The sequence below is a fragment of the Colossoma macropomum genome, unplaced genomic scaffold (genome assembly GCF_904425465.1).
Source record: "Colossoma macropomum unplaced genomic scaffold, Colossoma_macropomum, whole genome shotgun sequence".
NCBI classification, from domain to species: Eukaryota; Metazoa; Chordata; class Actinopteri; order Characiformes; family Serrasalmidae; genus Colossoma; species Colossoma macropomum.
This window is the reverse complement of record NW_023494796.1, coordinates 23,807,194-23,826,384: the sequence shown is the minus strand read 5'-3', so window position 1 is coordinate 23,826,384 and position 19,191 is coordinate 23,807,194. Positions and strand designations below refer to the sequence as shown.

The following is a 19,191-nucleotide window of genomic DNA, read 5'->3' as shown; positions in this document are numbered from 1 at the left end:
TAAATGTAATGAATGTAATGAATGTAAAGTCCAGAGCACAGCAAACAAACAAAAAAAAACCCACAACAGATATTTCCAGAAATCATTAAAAGCCCCAACATTCTCCAACACCAAAACAATAAAAGGTATCCAATGAACTCCAAAAGCCCCACTGTTCTCTTACAAACAAGACCAACAACCTCAGCATTCGCCAAGAAATATCAAAAACTCCAAAATTCCCCAAAGAAAAACCGTAAAACCCAACAGCAAACACCAAAACCTCAATGCTCTCCAACAAATACCAAAAACCCCAGTATTCTCCAACACCAACAACCCCAACAATCTCCAAAGAAAAACGCCTACCATTTCTCAGCAAACACCAAAAACCCCAGTGTTCTCCAAAAAACAACAGAAACCTGTGTTCTCCAACAAACATTAAAAGCAACACAGTTCTCCAACAAACACCAAAAGCCCCAGAGTTCTCCAACACCGACACCCCTAACATTCTCCCAAGAGAACCACTCCAACTCCATTTTCCAACAAACACCAAAAAACCCAATGCTTTTGAGCAAACACCAAAAATCCCAGAGTTCTCCAACAAATACCAAAGGCCCCAGTGTTTTCCAACAAACACCAGAAGCCTCAGTATTCTCCAACAATGTCAACATTTATTTGCAAACACCAAACTTCCACTAAATTTAGCAAAAACCACTAAACCAAAAAACAACAATTTCAACATTCTCCAATAACCTCCACATTGTGTAACAATAAAGATCCAGTGTCTCCATCAGACACCAAAAGATGCAGCACCCTCCAAAACCCCTGAAGTTCTCCAGCATCCAACAAAAATTCCAGTGTTCTGTAACACACATCAAAGGTTCATCTAACAAACACCGAAAGCTAATTTTAACAAGAAGCCCTAAAAAACCCAAATGTTAGGTCGGTGCTCCATACCTGTGTGTGACTGTATGTGTGATTGAGAGTTTATGAAATATTCTCCCTATTCACCCAGTTTCCCCTATTAGCACTGTTCTAGGATGTTCTCCCACATTCACATTGTTCTAGAACTTTCTCTTCCATTCGTACTCAACTGGACTGTTTTTCTCTCATTCTTTTAAAATGTCATCCTTCGTTCACTGTTCTAGAAAAATATTCCCCAATTCAGACAGTTCTGCCCTAGAATGTTCTCCTCTATTTATACTGTTCTAGAATACCCCCCCATTCACACTGTTCTAGAAATATCCCCCCCGTTTACACTCCTCTGCATTGTTCTCCCTTTCACGTTGTTCTAGAATGTTCTCCCCTGTTCAGAGTGGTTCATTTGGCTTGTTGTAAAGTTGCCAGTGTTGAAATGTTGATATTTGTTGGAGAATTCTAGCGTTCGTTGGAGAAAGTTCAAGATTAAGAAGAACATGTTATCATTCCAAAACTAGACCCAACAATATAAAACTAGAACAAATACAGATACACATACAGATACGGGGGAGAGATTATAAGAATGTAAACACAGAAGAGTGCAGCACTCAGTAACTATGCTAATTAACTGTACACAGCACAGCAGCATGATCTGGGTTCTCAGTTGCGTGAGGGGTTGGTCGGTGTGAGGTTGAAACATCTGCAGTGTATGCTAATGAGGAGCGCACTGTGTCTCCTGAGAGAGCCTTCATCCTCACTCTGCTCTGCTGTGTGATGCGTCACTCACTCACGTACAGCAGCACTACATAAAACTCAGTCTTACAGCTCCGGTCATTTCTTTTTACCTGTGGAGGAAAATAATGGAACAGGAGTGATGATGAAGAGCAGCCTTCAGAGTTAACAGCTGATGAAGATGAAGTGAACAACAAATGAACTTCTGAGTGGATAATTAATATGATTTACTTTGACTAATTAAATTAGATCAGCTGTGTTCTGAACAACATGAAACTGGCCACAGCAGAGAGGACGTGTTTGGAGACAGAGTCGCTGTGTTTTATCGACAGATTAGAACATCTAAACCTGCTACCCCTGTACAGGCCTGCGCTTCAGTCTAGTGTAGAGCTGACTACGACACTCAGCAGGATCTATCTATCTATCTATCTATCTATCTATCTCTCTCTCTCTCTCTCTCTCTCTCTATCTCTCTCTCTCTCTCTCTCTCTCTCTCTATCTATCTCTCTCTCTCTCTCTCTCTCTCTCTCTCGCTCTCTCTCTGTTTCTCTCTCTCTCTCTTTAAATCAGAGCTGTTCTGAGTTCACTAAGACACTAATGCGCTGCTGTGATGACGAATTGACGCTGCAGAGAGAGAGGAAGTGTCAAGATGGCAATAATTAGGCACTCAACACAGCCATCCACACACACACACACACACACACACACACACACTCAGTGCTCCTTGTTCACGGCGAGTGGAGAGAGCAGATGTTTTAAAGCTAAGTGAAAGTATGTTGCAGTCAGAAACAGAAGTGTGTGAGATACATTAGTGAAATAATCACACACATTAACATTCACTGCTCCCCCCCCACACACACACACACTCTCACACACACACAGGTACATGCGCGCGCAGAGCAGAATGGTGGCGCATGTCGTCACTCGTTACTGTGTGTAACATGATGAAGATGAAACAGTGTGAATCCCCTCAGCACTCAGAGGGAATCTGGGTCAGGAAAGTTTTATCCCAGAAAAATCTTCCTGAGCTGCCGTAGAGCTAAAACATCACACTTTCTCCCAAACTGTCTTCCTGCTGTCGCTTCTGTCACTGCCTTCAGACTCCATAACCAAATCCACTCCACTCTTCCTCCTTCCAGTGAGATGCAGGTTTACTGATGTGGCATCAGGGCTGCACAGTATAGACGTGAGATACAATGTTCAGTAAAGCTGTGGGATGATGTTGTGATAATGAAGTGAAAAGCAATAACTCAGTATTACAGATTTTTATGATTGCACAATTTTGAAAACAGGGCTCAGGATTTTGGTCAAACACTACACACAGTTCATACACACCACAAACCTCTCTCTAAAGATATATATATATTTTTTCTGTATAGGCCTTTGAAAATAAACAAATACCAGCCATATGTAAAAGTTGAAAATAAGTCGTTTAGAGGGAGCAAACTTAAAAATTGAATTTTTTGCACAATTTTGCACATTTGATGAATTTCCTAGCAATGATAATAATAAAATACACTTTCACTTGCGTTTAAATTACATTCTGTATTGACAGGTTTGAGTCTGCGTTTCTTTAATTTTTTAACATGATTGTGTTTTATGCACAAATTTGCACAAATTTGAAAACAGGGCTCAGGATTTTGTTCAGACACTACACACAGTTCATACACACCACAAACCTCTCTTTACAGAAAAATACACAATTACACTTTAATTTTCTAACATTATTTTGTATTCATGGGTTGTACGTTCCACATTTCACACCATATTGTAAACACATATATTTAAATATAAATATATGAAAATATATTCACATAGTTACAGATAGGTCAGAAAGTACTCATACCTTGTACATCATTTGGCTATTAAGAAGAGGAGGGGAAGAGGGGATGCTAGTTAGTGGTGAGACATTTCAGCTTCTCGAAATGTGTAATTCTGGGAATCCCAAGTTCTATAAAATTTTACAGAAGCCTTTCCAGGTGAAAACTTCATCTTTTCTAATTTAAGGAAAAGCATACGATCGCAGAGCCACTGCGAGGTCTTCAGTAGATACAGTGATTTCCAATTAATCAATATCCTCCTCCTTCCCAGAAAGGAAGCAAAGGCCTCCATAATCCTATTTGGAATTTTTGAATCTGTGTTAACACAAATAAACATAATTCAAACTTGGTACATTCTCTAGATCAAATACTTCTGGTAAACAGTTAGTAATTGTCAACCAAAACTTGACAAAACAAGTCCAAAACGTACGCGCTAGGTCAGCTTTAGCTGAATGACGACGATCACATAGCTCATCTATCCCGTGTTTCACTTTGCAGTAATCAACGCTACGAAGGACCTTGAGTCTGCATTTCTGACATTTTTCTGTTAAATAAAAAGTCAATGTGGAAAGAAGTGTGGAAAAAAGTATAAAGGATGTTTTTCTCTCTGCAAAACAAGACTGTACAAACAACTATAATCTCTTCATTACATTCAGATCATTATAAAATACATCTCCTGCCTACAAACACATGTGGAATGGATTGAAAATGTAGAATACCAGAAATAAATCACATAAAATGAACATAAAAAGAAAACCCTTATTCGTACTGTGATGAACCATAACTTCAAAGAGTTAAATAAAAATACACTCATATAAACACTCATGCAGAACGCCAGAAACACAGTTTAACAGATGATTCATGAGAATATGATGCAGATTGGCTGTGGGCTGGGTTTATGTGGGCTGCTTGACTTATTTAGTGTCCCTCAGGCCGTGCTGTTTGGAGACAAATTTGCTTAGCAGCACCTGCCCAAGGCTTGTGTTTGACTGATGAAATTCACAGCCATTTTTCTTGTTCAAACAAAATCATTTGAGTGCACAAACTTTTTCACAATGCCAGTCGAAAGTTCACCAGTCCTTTGGCTGTTTTGGAATGATCTGTATTCATTCTGTGTATCTCTCTCTCTCTCTCTCTCTCCATAGAGACTGAGCACTCATTTCGGTTCCAGACACCGTTTGCGTGTTTAATTCATTTCTCGGCGCGCGATTATTTCTCCGCGATCGGCGCAGATGGAAAGCAGCCAGATGCTGCAGTAGCGTCTCCCTCGCCGCTCGGCGCTTCAAAAGCGCCTTTTCCGAGGTGTATAATTAGTCAACTAAAATCAGCAATGCGCAAATAAACATCCTGATTGCAGGATACAAAAACGCTGTAATGAATATGTACAAGCATATTAATAACAGCAGCCAGCGGAGCGTTCAAGGTAGGAGGGGTCAACTGGCCAAGTCTCAAATCGAGCTGTGGAGTTTATCAGTGATGTAGAATTTTAGATGTGGAGAGGTTAATCAGTTTAAGCAGAAAGGTGAAGAGTTTAGTCTCAGAAGCTGAGTTGATTCCTTTCTGAGTCATTGAGATTAACTCCTAGATCCTACAGTTGTCACCGCCAATCAATATGAATACATTTCTCATTGAAACACGCAGTGAAACTCTGTGAAAAGTGTGGGTTGTAAACTTTCAACACCACGTTTGTGTTTGTAAGTAGAAGCAGAGATATTTTATCCTGAAGTGAATTTGAATTTTGTCTTATTTTGTGAACAGATAACTAATCCTGCACACGTTTGCCATGTTTCTGTGTTACTTTTGAACATATTGAAAAAAGTTGGCAGTGCTGATTCAAACCTGTTGATACTGAATGTAAATCAAATATTCATTCAAGTGTATTTCATGCTGTAGTTCATTTGATAATGATGTAATATTACAGTTAGTTTCTATGTAATGTGAATTAGATCTATAACTATGTAACATTAACCAGCCTTCTAAGGGTTAAAACAGTGGCATTCAAGTACATAATATCTACACATAATACACAGTATCACATACTACTGTCACTCCGGCTAAAATGAAGAGTGTAATAATTGCTACATCTGTTGTAAACATGCATACTCGCCTCCTACAGCGGTGCCACAGTGTCGAGCTTTTTTAGTTTAAAGACTATAAAACCCCCCTTGATGATGTATCGTGAAGGTGGGAGAAACATTCAGAAAATTACAAGCATGTGGGGGTGGATACTCGAGTGCTGTTTTTTTTTTTTCCTGCCAGGAAGCTAAATATCACATCTGTATACTTTAGGCTAGGGGTCAGCAACCCAGCCATTTTGTCCTTTCAACAAGATTCAAACCAACTTGGGAGCCACAACTTTTTATGTCCATTTTGTTGAAGTAACGTTTGACCATCTTGGCTGTAAATGTGTCTCAGTATCTGCTAATGTGCTAGTGAAGGCTAAAAAATATAAGATAAACGGAAATGCAGACTGCCTTGCTCTGCTTTAAGCTTTAGCTTAGCTATAGCCGCTTTTCTCGCATCTCTGACAGGAAACATTGACACAAAAGTAGAATAGTTTCTGTTAAAATGTCTCTCAGTGTTTGAATTTTTACAAGCTGAAATCAGCTTCTCATTCTCCAGTTTCTTGTTTGAATTTTTGTGTTCCACCTTAAATGTAACTACTGCACCATTTAAGTTGGAACCAGAAATTCTAACACAAAGCTGACGAATGAGAAGCTGACTTTTTAGTGTTTGATAGTTTCTCGTTGCAGATTAAACGTATCAGTAAACCAGCTGTAGTGATTGTAAAAGCAAATTGATCATCTCTATCCATGTTCATCTATCATACATTCTAAATCATACGTTTATACATATATTATAGAACATTGATGGACAAAAACAGAAAATTATCATTTTTTCAAACCAATGAGGCTGAACTATAGATAATTATATAACGTGAAAAATAACATTAAAAGCTACTTTTAGGCCAGAATGCTTCTTTAGGAAAATGAAGACAATACATTTCATTTAATTCTTTATTTGACAGACACGAAGTGTAAATGCGGAATCTTGCATACATCGTCGTCGAGCCACAGTTCTCTCTGCAAGTATTGTTTATGTTTGTATTATTTGCATATGACAGTCCATAGACAGTGCGTTTCAGTAGTTTATGAAAATGCCTCCGACTTGCCAACATAATCAGTCAGTGAAGGTAGTTTATCTATACGCTTATTTGACAGACACAAAGGAAGTGTAAATGCAAATTTCCGTCTTCGTCCGTACAAAACGAGCCGCAATTCAAAACTCTCCATGGTTTGTTTGTTTGTATTCTTTGCATATGTCAGTTCACAGTGGGGTAGAATAGCTGCATTTTTGAACAGCATAATCTTCCAGAATCAAAGTGAATATAGTATGAATTTGATGCAATCAAAAACAGCTTCTCAGCTTGTGGCTTTAAGAGGGAATGATTGGGTGAATCAGGGAGTTGGTTCAAGCTCTCGCACTCACGTACACGCTTACTCAGAAGCATCTACACAGCATGCACTCCCACATTCACGACTTAGAAACAGCAGTCAGCCATGTGCCTCAGCGTTCAGGACATTTGGTTCTCCTTTAATTTCTCTCCTAATCGCCCACAAGCTGCAAAATCTAGTTTGCCAATGCTTTTTAATAAAAGCAGGTTTTCTAAGCCTAACGGCTAAAGCAGAGTTAACTAGCCACCTGCTAGCTGATGCAGTGCAGGTTTGAGTGCTAGCAGGTGTGGCTCTTTAAGGTGCATAAAGGAGGTACCTACAGGGAATGGAACTAACTTCGGAAGAAAATTGGGCCGAAACATTGTGGAAAAAACAAACCACACGTAGACTGAGGGGCGTATATTTGATCATCCATTGATGGTAGTCAATAAACATAGTCTGAGTTGCTATAGCTAGGCATTTAATCTGTTCCTGTATTTTAGATTGGCAATACATCATCCAGAGTAGGCCCTCACCACCACACCCCTTTTTGAGAGAAAACGATGCTGCATGCTGCGTAGACAACAATAACAAAACAGTACTTTTGTACTGAACTAGCCAGTAAAAATGAATAATGCTGTGCTGAAGAGTTGCTGTGTGGTTGGTTGTACTAACAACAACCTGAGTGCTAAAGTTGGCCAGCTTATTATTTGTAGAGCAGGACTGAAAAGTAAAATATATCATACTTTTCACTTTCAAAAGTATAATATTTCACTGGTATCCTGCTGACCAGAAGGCTCAATAAGATAAATATAGACACCTCTGGCCATTCAGTGGGGTCATTGCACCAGCCTGGTGCTTGGAGACTGAAGAGACATGACTCATGATGAAGCAAATTTAACTCCTCAGTGTATCGTACGCGTTCTGTGGCAGGCATACATTTATGAACATATATTTCTAAATGACCCAAAGACACTAATTCAATTCTGATGGTTCTCTATTGCTTCTGTTGTGTACTGCTATTTTACATTACAGGCTATGGTGAGTGTCATTTGTTTTTCCCAAAAAACGGGGCAGAGATGTGTTGCAAGCCAAACTTCACAGATATGCTGATCTGATAAATTGGTTGCTGCTTGCAGAGATGGACCTGATTGGTCACATTCAAGTTAGTACAGATTTAAACCAATCATAAAGAAACAGTTAAAGTTGATATTTATTACATGTAAAGATGAGATATGCAGACCCTGTTGGCCCATAAGTCAGGGGTACCTAAACTTCGAACAGCATAGAATTAAAAGCAGGCAACAGCGGTTTTGATGGACCGGTAGTGGAGCTCAGGGTGGGAGGTGGGAGGTGGGGGTGGTCGTGGGGGATGGGGGTGCCCCCATTTATTATTGTTGAGGAACATTTTGTCTCCAAATGGTGAAGTAAATGGACGGTTTCTTAGCTTCATTTACTAGCTTCTCTCTGCAAACCACACAATTGTTTTGGCACATTAGTATCTTATGTAGCTGTTATCATATTTTAGATTGAATGTTGCTTTGTTTTCTTGGTATCATTTTTGTTTTTGTCTTTTGGGGTTTTTTGGGTTTGTGGCACAAATAAAAGTTTCCTAATGTTATTAGATTCCCCAGTTTTGACTTCTTCATCTCCAGTAGCTCTCAACTAAAACTAGCCAGTAGCAACCTACATGCATGCATAAGACTGTACCTATGTATTATAGACCATTGTTTAAAATGAATACATTTAGTTTATGAACATTTCAATGGGTAAAAATTAGGCCTTTGATAAAAAAATACTTTCATAATAATTTCAGTTACCCAAATAATAATAATAAGACTCTCAAAATAGTTTATTACAGCTGCCGTGCTGCTAACCCCCCATTGTTAGATCAAACGAATCTATTACTGGTCCACCATGGTTTGCAAATCACTGCTGCATAAATAAAGGAAGGTGTTTAACAGAACTTACGTCAGAGTGTTTAGAATAATAAATTCAAACCAGAAATATACAGTTGGTGTCATAAAAATCTCTAACTGTATAGGACAAGAAAAGTGATGCGATTTAATATATTTTACTCCAAACAATTTTGGACCATTTCCATCATTCATCATGCAGTATTCACAGTGTAAAGGGCATCTGGCCTTTTTAAATGAACGCAAATAGTACAAAATTAAAAAGTGGAGTTAAGATTTCATATGATGATGTATAACTATGTATAATGGAACCAAAAAAGAAGTGGTTTTGCCCTTCTCAGTTTAAGAAAATGAAATAAAAAAAGACGTTTTATATTGTTTCTCTGATCAGGTAAGTAACTCCTGCTTTTCACATTTTCCCACAAAGACATTTTTGTCCTGCAAATGTACAAAAACAAACACACACACACACTCCTGCCATGTTCATAAGCTGAAATGACGGGATTGTAGCATCCAACATCGTCTCAGTGTTTTCTCTGTGCTTCCTCTGTCTCTGAGAGACGACTGCTAATGCCAGTGTTTCGAATGTCCTTGCCTTGTTCCTCCTCGCAACTGTAAAGGGAACCACGTTAACGCTGCGTGGATGTCGCTGCTGCGTTTGTCTAACGTTCTCTGTGTCTTTTCTCTCCGTGTGTGTATGTTTGTGCGTGCGTGCGTGTGTGTGTGCGTGTGTGGCTGTATCAGGTGCTATGGCCAACCATCTCATCTCAAACGCTCTCCTGCGACCGCACGGCTCAAACAACCCCTATAACACTTTAGTAGGGGATTCGGCCGTGTATAACAACCCACCACTCAGCATGTACAACACGCAAGGTGTGCTGGGCCTCTACTCACTTCAACTAACAGTCTGCATGGGTGTGGGTGTGTGTTTGGGCATTTTGATGAGTGAATGTGCGTGAATGTTTGGTTCTTTCTGGGTTTATGTGCATTCCTCAACTTGCTGCCTCATGGCCTCCCTCCATGGTCTTCCTTCTTGAACATCACACCACACCAAGATATTAAAAAAGAACTGTGCTGTAGCAGTTGACCTACACATGTGCTCTTGCTTACTGTTGTTAGAATGGACAAGCTTTAGACGACAACATGAGAAAACCTAGTTTTTGTCAAAATACGAGTATAAAAGGTCCACACACCCCGTCTCGACTCCAGGCTTTTTACTTTATTGTTCTCTTTTAAATTATTAGGTTATGAAAAGGTACAAATATGTACTTTACACCTGGAAAAACTTATATAAGGTTCACAGTTGGACCTTAAAACCACTGCTGTACCTTTGAGGGAACATTTACATTGTACCTTGATGAACAAAAAATGTGCCTGTACAGAACCTTTATTTCTATCAGTGTAATGAAAAAAGCAGTAAAACACATTGTTCTGCATGAAGTTAGAAGGTGATGCAATCATAGACACTTGCTGTAGGTTTGAGGCAGAGTAAGGCAGGCAATTTCTATTATTTTATGTAGTTATATATACTGTCCTAAGACCGTGACCTTTCACTTATACAAAAGAAATACATTTTCAAATTATTACTGCATGTTAAATGTATGTATTTTGGTAAAAATTAGATGTTCACCATCGTTACTCATTAGCTTGAATGGGATTCTGGACAACATTCTGTATAGATTAGTTAGTCACAGCAATATAGTACAGCATTGCATCTCACAGTGGTGTATAATATAGTACAACATAGTACAGCATTGTAGTGGCCCAGTGTGAATAAGCTGTGCACTACAATCTCTCAGTAAGTTGAAAGGATTTTTTGCCAACCTTTTGTAAAGCTTGTCCAACCTATCAACACTTGCTGTGAATAAAGCATCTGTGGGCCGAACACAGATAGGTCAACTACTGCAACATCTCAGCTCCTTTCATTATCTGCATTAGAGCAAATACAAAACCTTCAAAGGCAAAACTTTAACTGATGCTGATTGGCTTCGATTTCCACCTAGAGCACCTGTGCTTCTCCACAGCCGTCTGCCGTATTACTCCCAGAGCTTAACAGGGAGATGTATGTTCAGAGTGGAGCTTGCAAAGCTTCTGCGGTCTGCATGTGTGCGAGTGTGTGTGTGTTCCTGCGGAGATCACGGCGGGGGGCCCGGCGCTTTTCTCGGCGGCTGCTGCAGCGCTGCATGATGCTGTCGCGCCAGTTTCTCCTCTTTCGCTCCGTTTGTCTCTCTCTCTCTCTCTTCATTTCTTCCGATCAGTTTTCCCCTTCTCTGACTCTGTATGTGTCTCTCTTTCTCTATACCCGTCTGTGTTTTATTTGCTCCTCCCTGTTTCAGGTATTATTATTCGGCATTGCAGAAAACAGTTTACAAGAACCATCTTTTACAATTAGCGATCCTAACATGGGGCGCCAGTTACACTCGAACTACAGCTTTGGTCAACAGCTTTGCTACAAGGAAAGGCCTTGTGTTTCCAGGTCCAAACCAGCAAGGATATAAAACCTGCCTTTGTCCACGCTCCAAACATTGCAGCGACCTTGAAATCTAATATCAATAAAAGCTCTGAAATTATGTGTGGAGCCCAAGATACTCCTAATGTGCCTCTTTAGCCCAATCAATAATTCTCTTATACAGTTTTTTTTTTTATTTTTTATTGTGGAGCTCTTCCTGAAACTCTAACAGAGACGTAGCCCCCCTCGTGCCTTGTTCGACAAGGTTCCTCTCTTAAAGGCTGCCTCTTTCCATGCCCGGCTGATTGGGATAGTTTTATTTCTTTTAGATATTTATTTATTTATTTATTTATTTATTGCTGTGTGTTTGTGTCTGTGTAAGTAATGTGTTTCAAGATGGGTAAGGGAATGAATTGACCTATCCATGCTCCACCCACACATGGGTTCTTCCATAGTAAACTGTAGCAGGGTTGCATATGCCTTTCAGAACGTTGGTTAAAATTGCTATTTAGGTTGGAGTTTGGAGTCACGACATTACGTTTAAAACACTATCAAGCTGGACTTTGTTGTTATAGCTAATTGAAACAAGGCAGGTTGGAAATGACAACAAATTTGCCACCATGAAATGGTTGATTAGCTGATCAGTCCTAACAGTAGCTCGTCTGATTATCCGTTAACAGTCCGAACTAATGGCTCAATCGGAATACAATACGTCCATATATACACCTTAGTCGGAATAGACTAGTCAAGCTGCGTCCATTCTGAACTTCTATTAAATTAAACGAGGTGGTGATCCTGTGAATAAACTGACCAATAGAAGAATAATAGCTATGTAGCTAAGCAGCTGGATCTGCTTATGTTCCCAGTCAGAAAGTCCAATCTGTGCATGTTAATTTGCGTCATTAATTTGCGTTCAACATGGCGGGAGCTGTAAACTGGTCTGCAGAAGAGACAAAGTTTATGCTTCAAACTTTAAAAGACTTAAAAATAGTTGGCAGGATTGACGGATGGTCTCAGAATGTTGCAGGACATGACGTCTTCCTCGCGCCGCTTTATTAAGTACACTTTCCTGCGTCTGCCGTCACTTTAAAGCAATTAACCCTCCCAGATCTGTGACATCAAATGACGTCGTAGATATAAAATATTTGGTGAACGCTGCATGCTAGAGACATACTTTCAGTTTGCTCAGAAGGGTAGCATTGTTCTGGAACATCCTCTGATTGGTCGACAGGCTCGACCCAAAGCGTCAGTGGATGGCCAACAGCCCTGCTAAGAGCAACAGTTACTATATTCAAAATGGAGAAAGGAATAATTTCACAAGACATTCAGTGTCAGATTTATTTTACAGTCTCTAAAAAGACAGTACAGTTCAAGGCTGGATTACAAAGCTTCTGAAAGGCATACGATCGCAGCGGAGCCCTCATTGAAACGGCAAAACTCTAGTCTTCCGGGAAAAAATGAAAGTGAGTCTGTAGTGCGCAACATTCCCAAGATGTTTATTCTATTATGTGCGACGTTCTTTGATGCCAGGATTGACGTCGTCAACCTGAGAGGGTTAAAAACACAAGGGAGACAACTGAAGGTAATATATTGCTGCTGGTCTCACTCTGAATGGCCTCACGTGATGCTCGTCGTCATGGTAACGTCTACTCTAAGTGGTATGCTATGCAGTTTTGGATCTGATTACTTGTAAACTGAGATTTTCCTCAGATTGTTGAGTAGAGTGAGCATATAAACACCTTAGTCTTAATCTATAATCAGAATGAATTGGTATAAAATCTTTGCATGTATACGTAGCCAGGGCGACCGTTCACACGGAGACTAAATAAACACCCCTTGAACTTAGAAATGCACTCTATTTTTCCATATATTGGCATTGTTGAGAAAGCCCTGTACAGCCTAGTTTCAATCAATTCCAACAGTGCAGCACTGTAGCCGTCCAATATGAATAATATAAGTATTTTACCAAACTTATATGCTATGATTGCTGATTATTTTGGGGTTTTGCCAACATTCTGTAAGCCTTGTCCAACCGACAACAACAACTATGAAAGAACGTGCTTGGAGCATGGATCGGTCAATTGCGGGTCATTATTCTTCGACAGTTCATCAATCTGTGTGCATGTTCTCTGCGACTTGTCACTGGATGCTTACTTGTGATTTCTTCCTTTCTTTCTTCCTCTCTGTCTTTCTTTCTGTCTATCTTTCTTCTTTTCTTTCTTTCTTTCTCCATGCTGTCCGTTAAGAGCCCTACAGAGAGACAAGTATGGGAGTCAAGCTAAATATTGCTTACCAAATGTAATTGCCCTCGTATTTCCTTCTTCCACGCTATATTCTTTCTTTCTGTTTGTTTCTGAAGGTGTACTCTTTGGGAAATGTAGACTACTTCATCCTCCATAAAAAAAAAAAACAGGCACCATTTAGAAGAAAAAGAAATAAAAACCTTTTTCCTTTTCATTAATTTAAGTGCTACCTGGTAAAACAGCAATCAATTTTTAGAATCAAGGAGAAAAGAGAAGGTTTACAGGCAAATTTGTTTATTACTAAAGTTTTTTTATTGTGATGTAAGGAGGCTAAATTCGATTAAATAAGCAGTAAAAAAAAAAATAAATAAAAAACAGCACTTCCGGAGACGTGAATAGAATATATATCTGTCACCTGCTCCCACTTTTTCTCTGCTATGAATCCAAGAGAAAGTTCTGGAGCCTGTAGCGGGCGCAGATCCACACTTTCTCTGCATGAGAGAGCTGAGATGTTGTTCATCCCCTCTCCTCCCCCTCCCCCGGCCTTATTTAGCACATTAAAGTACTGAGAAGTGAAAAGTAATGCTTAATTTAAATACAAAAGTTGTTCTTTTAATGGTGTTATATAGCCATGTAAGCCTTTTAGTGCTAAATAAGGGCCAGTGTTGATTGGAGCCTGACCTAAAACCTGCTTACACATCGAGCCTCAGCATGGCTGTGCTTTAATTGTGTTGGAGTTTGTATGTAAGTGTGCGTGTTTGTGTTTCACAGTTTGTGCAGTTTGTCATTACCAGTGTTCTCATTTGACTATACAGTCGGACAGTTTAGTGGATGCTTTTAGTTACCGTTTGAGAAAACATAGGGCCAAAATATATGTTACCTTACAAAGGTAAGTTCATGCTATGCTATGCAGAATTGACTGTTTGCAAAATTCCCCCCTCCATTAGATCTCTGTTCATCTCAGGACGCCGTAGTGTCTATAGCTCTTATGCTATCAGAATAAAATAGCACTAAGTAAAACAGAATCACGCAGAGGAATACATTTAATTACTCAAAAAGAAGGCAAGTGAAGCAAGAAATAAAGATTCTGGAGTTTACATACATCAGATCTGGGCGATACTGGCTGACCAGCACACCAGCATCCAAAACACGACATATACTGGCATTGCTGGTGACCAGCTATGCTCACTCATGCTGTTATTTTTAACAGGGAAGCTAACACTAGAGCTATTTGGTGCAATATTAAAAACAGAACTGCCTGCCGCCGTTCTCACTGCAGATTTGATGTGAGGAGTTCTGAGTGGCATCTATGGTTTTCTTTCACTTTATGGATGAAGTAGTGCTTCTGATTAGCTGAGATGCCTGTCAGACATCATTTTTGCAAATGGTCAATTACTGTTTGATATGACTAAAATTAGTTATTGCATTTGAACTGGTTCAAACCACTGAAAGGAGTCCAGTCGGTACTAGATAATCTGGTCAGGATGTGGTGTGATGTGTTGGATATGGCTGGCTGTGTGTGCGCGAGCGTGCATAATCCTTTGTAATGAGTGTGCATTTGTGCTATCTTTAATTAGTGCTTACTCCGAGTCTCTCTTTTTCAGAGGGAATTCTGAACAATGCCCGGGATACAAGTGTCATGGATACTCTACCACTGAATGGTAACCACGGCAACAGCTACAGCCTGGCTGGCGCGGACTATGTGAGCGACTGCGTGCGGATTATTGAGCGCGGCTTCGGCGGGCCACACCCAGAGACCACGCTGGAGAAGCGCATCCTCAAAGAGCTGACTTCCAACTACCTGCCCTCTTACCTGAACAACCGTGAGCGCTCGGCCGAGCACAGCCGCAACCTCGTCAACAAGCTGGTCAACAACGTCGGAAACGTGGCGCACGTGAGCAACATGAGCCACGTCAGCAATCTCACTAACCTTAGCAACAACGGTAGCATCCGAGGCAAAGATTCATCTGTTTTGCCTGTTGATCTCGCACTAGACCTGGATGACTCTCCGGCTTTCGTGCCGGATGAGGGTCTGGGCCTGGAGCTGATCCGCGAGGAGTCAGATTCGGATGCACCGCTGTTGCCACGACAGCGCCCCTCCCTTCCCGCCCAGTCCCTCTCATCTTTTGGCCCTGGCTCTGCCCCTTCCGCCTCCCGCCGGCTCCTCCCTCAGGAGAACAGTGAGAGTTTTTTTCCTCTCCTGACGGAAGAACAGCGTGAAGAGACGCCCGAGCCCCAGAGAGACTCATCTGAGTCACCCGAGTCGCGGCTGGATGCCCGCACGCTGCCCAGAGGAGGCGGAGAAGGGCACACGCATGCTGAGCCTGATGATGTGTACTACAAGAGCATGCCCAACCTGGGCTCACGGAACCACCTGCACCAGCTGCACTCTTACTACCAGCTAGGCCGTGGCAGCAGCGATGGCTTCATCGGTCCTGCGAGCAACAAGGACGAAGCGTCTTCTTCTTCAGCCGACGGAACGCCGCAGGAGCCCCCCCACCTTGTCACCAGCTTATAGAGCAGTTTAGCGGTCACTAAACCCTGGTCCTGGAGATCTACCTTATTGCAGAATCTAGTTCCAACTTAAATCTGACTCTGATAGTCGACCAATTCATGCTCTCTTATTTGATTTATCCGTGCTTTGCCCACAAATGCATTTTTTCATAGCTACTGTTACAACAGATGTTTTCCGTAGTTGGACTTTGCTCATGCTGAACAGAATTTTTGCCAAAGTTCTATAAAGCTTGTCAAAGTTTTCAACATTCTATGAAAGAATGCATTTATGGGCCGAGCATGTCAGTTGAGTTGCATCATTCGGCAGCAGATGTTAGCCAGCTAGGTAGCTTACTTGCTCCATTAGCTAGCTAGCTGAGGTGTTAGCTAACAGTAATGGTAAGGCAAAGGTTTGTTAGCCAAAATGATATATTTCAGAGAAGGGAAGCCGCAGTTACATTATTTCATTTAAAATGACATAAAAACGAATGACTTAATCACACTTAATCAGTGTGTATGCTAGCTAACTAGCTAACATGACTGTGAAGGTAGATAAACCTTTGTTACTTTGAAGGAGAAGTGTGCAGCTGCAAAAACTTGGGCTTCTTTTGCCAAACCTGGCACTTCACACAGTTAATCTCCAAAGAACACAATGATGTTTTTAGTCTTTGATTGGCTAGATTGGGTGCGTTAGCCTTAGATTTGTTAGATGTGGGTTGGAAGTAACCTCTGCAGACAAAGTGTATCTTCAGGGGGAGGGTTGGTGACCACTGGTGCATCGATGCAAGCGCAACATACAACCACCAGCTCCCTCTTCACAAACACACACACACACACCGTTCTGACTCCCGTGACTCATACCGAAGCCCCCTTCTCCTCGCGTGGTCTCCTTTGCTTTCCTGTACCGGTCCCTCGTCCGCAGTCGTAGACATTTCTTGTATGTGTTCTCGTGAAATCGGAAAAACGAGGAAAAAAAACAATGAAAAACTCTGATTTTTGTATTTGAATTTAGAGAGGATTGGACGATTGTGGGTATCTGGACGCAGACATGGATCGGACGTTCTTTGCAGACTCTTTAACAAGGGCAGCGATTTCCCACGGTGGACTGGACCCCTCATGGATTAATGTATTATTTAGTCGGTCGAGAGATAAACTGTTCGCGTTCGTGCGTCCCAAAGGATTTACAAAAACACAGTCAGAAACATTTCTACTACTGACGCAGTGCATAGACTCGGCAGCAGTCGAATCAGATGGAGGAGACACTGAAAAAGACTATTTTAATACACTTCTTTATCTGACATTTTGCTTTTTAAATGTTTTTTCTTCCTGTCCGATGAGGTCGGTACACTTTGCTGCAGTAGTCCCGATAAGTGGAGTGAAAGGCCGGAGGTTTTGGAAAACGCGTCGCAAAAAAGGATGACTTTATCACACAACATGCCGTAGAGCATATTTTTTGTTTTCCGTTTTTTGCTGTATTAATAACAAATATTAAAAAGTGGAGACAAAAAAACTAATATCAGAGAATTATAAGATATTTCTATGTAAGTGTACAGCTACTAGCAATTGAACAGTCTGCTTTTATTTTTCCGTCTCTCCGTAAGCGTGGTGATTTAGAATCGGTTTTCGGTCTGGACTTCAATCCCGCTCTCATCTTCTCTTCCTTTGTTTTTTTCTTTCTTTTACGATTCAGTATGAACAGCAGCAGCAAATAAAATCACAGAAAAAAAAGTTAAAAAAGCAAAAATAAAAAAAGTCCATGTAACCACCAATGATTTTTTTCCCCCTCTGTGACTTTTTCTCATTGTTTCTGAAAAAATAATTCATTTTCCGACTGAGTTTCTTTAATGTGTAGATATAGGTGATAATAAAAAGGAAACGTTTGGAAAAATGTTGCCATTCTGAGGGCAAAAGTCCAAATTCCTCACGAATTTGACAGCAGAGGAAGACTCCAGTGATGATAAAAAAGAATGATCTCCATGTTGATAATGCACTAGGCACTTGTATAAAAATGATGGGGAGGTTGTACTCATTAAAGATCGATGTTTGGAGTGAGAAAACTGCAAACCCGTCTGTGTGTGTTTTCATTCCAGCTGGGCCAGTAGAAGACGGTTATTTATTTCAATCAACAAACACAAAGAGGAGGGAAAATAAAAGAAAAAAAAAACTATCAGCGAAATGTCCGCCGCTAAAATTAGCCACACACATTATAGTTTTTACCATCGCAAAGGTGATCATGGATTTTATTTATTCTTTTATTTTTTTCTTTTGTATTGATTTTTGAAGTTGAATGACCTCCTAACTAATATTTGTTGTAACAGTGAAACTTGTTTGCCAACAAATAAATTACTGATTAAGACTGAAGTCAATGTTTGGGCTGTTGTTGTGTGTGTGTGTGTTTTGTTTTGTGTGTATGTGTATCAGTGCTCCACCTACAAACGCATTCTTTCATTGCAGTGCAAAAATCTCGTTTAGGAGAAACTGCCAAAAATGGATTTATTTTGTATGCACATGAAAGGTCACACTGCTCAGATAGACTGCATGTTATTTTTGGTTGTGTATTCGAGCTAACACTAGCAAAGATGCGTAATTTGGGAAATTGTTGTTTCCAGTGTGCCTAGTTTTGATTAGCTACAACAATGTAGTCTAGCGTTGTCATATTCCATTGTGAATGATCTGCATAGACTGATGCATAAAACTAGGTTGGGCAAAGCATCCCTACACCATCACACTATCACCACCATGGTTCACTGTTGGAATGATATTCTCATTGTGGAATGCTGTGTTAGCTTTACGCCAGACGTAACTGTCCTCCAAAAAGTTTCACTTTCGACTCATCAGTTCACAGAACATTGTTCCAAAAGGCCTGAGGCTTATCAAGATGGTTTTGGCAAATGTGACTGAAACTTTTATGTCTCTCTTGCTTAGCAATGGTTTTTGCCTTGCAGCTCCCCTATTGATACCATTTTTGCTCCAGTTTCTAATGATGGAACCATGAATGCTGACCTTATTTGAGGTGAGCGAGGCCTGCAGTTCCTTAGATGTTCATGTGGGTTCTTTTGTGACTTCCTGGATGAGTCTTCACTGTGCTTTGTCATCTATTCTGATCCTCTCTACTCATCTCTTCCAGAATTTCTCTTTCTTTTTTTACAGTGCTGTATATTGACGTGCTTTTTTACAAATGTTCAGGTCCTTTGGAATATATGGGGAAAT

At 40.4% G+C, this 19,191-nt stretch overlaps 1 protein-coding gene across 1 annotated transcript in view; it reads left to right on the top strand.

The window, feature by feature from the left end:
* LOC118816661 (adhesion G protein-coupled receptor L3-like) overlaps positions 1 to 18,342 on the top strand; it is a 450,500-nt gene extending 432,158 nt beyond the window's left edge. Inside the window, exons 22-23 of the mRNA XM_036583171.1 lie at positions 9,541 to 9,669; positions 15,093 to 18,342. Coding sequence (XP_036439064.1) covers positions 9,541 to 9,669; positions 15,093 to 16,006 — 1,043 coding nt within the window. The 3' untranslated portion in view covers positions 16,007 to 18,342. The remainder of the gene's footprint in view (positions 1 to 9,540; positions 9,670 to 15,092) is intronic.
* Positions 18,343 to 19,191: the final 849 nt, after the last annotated feature.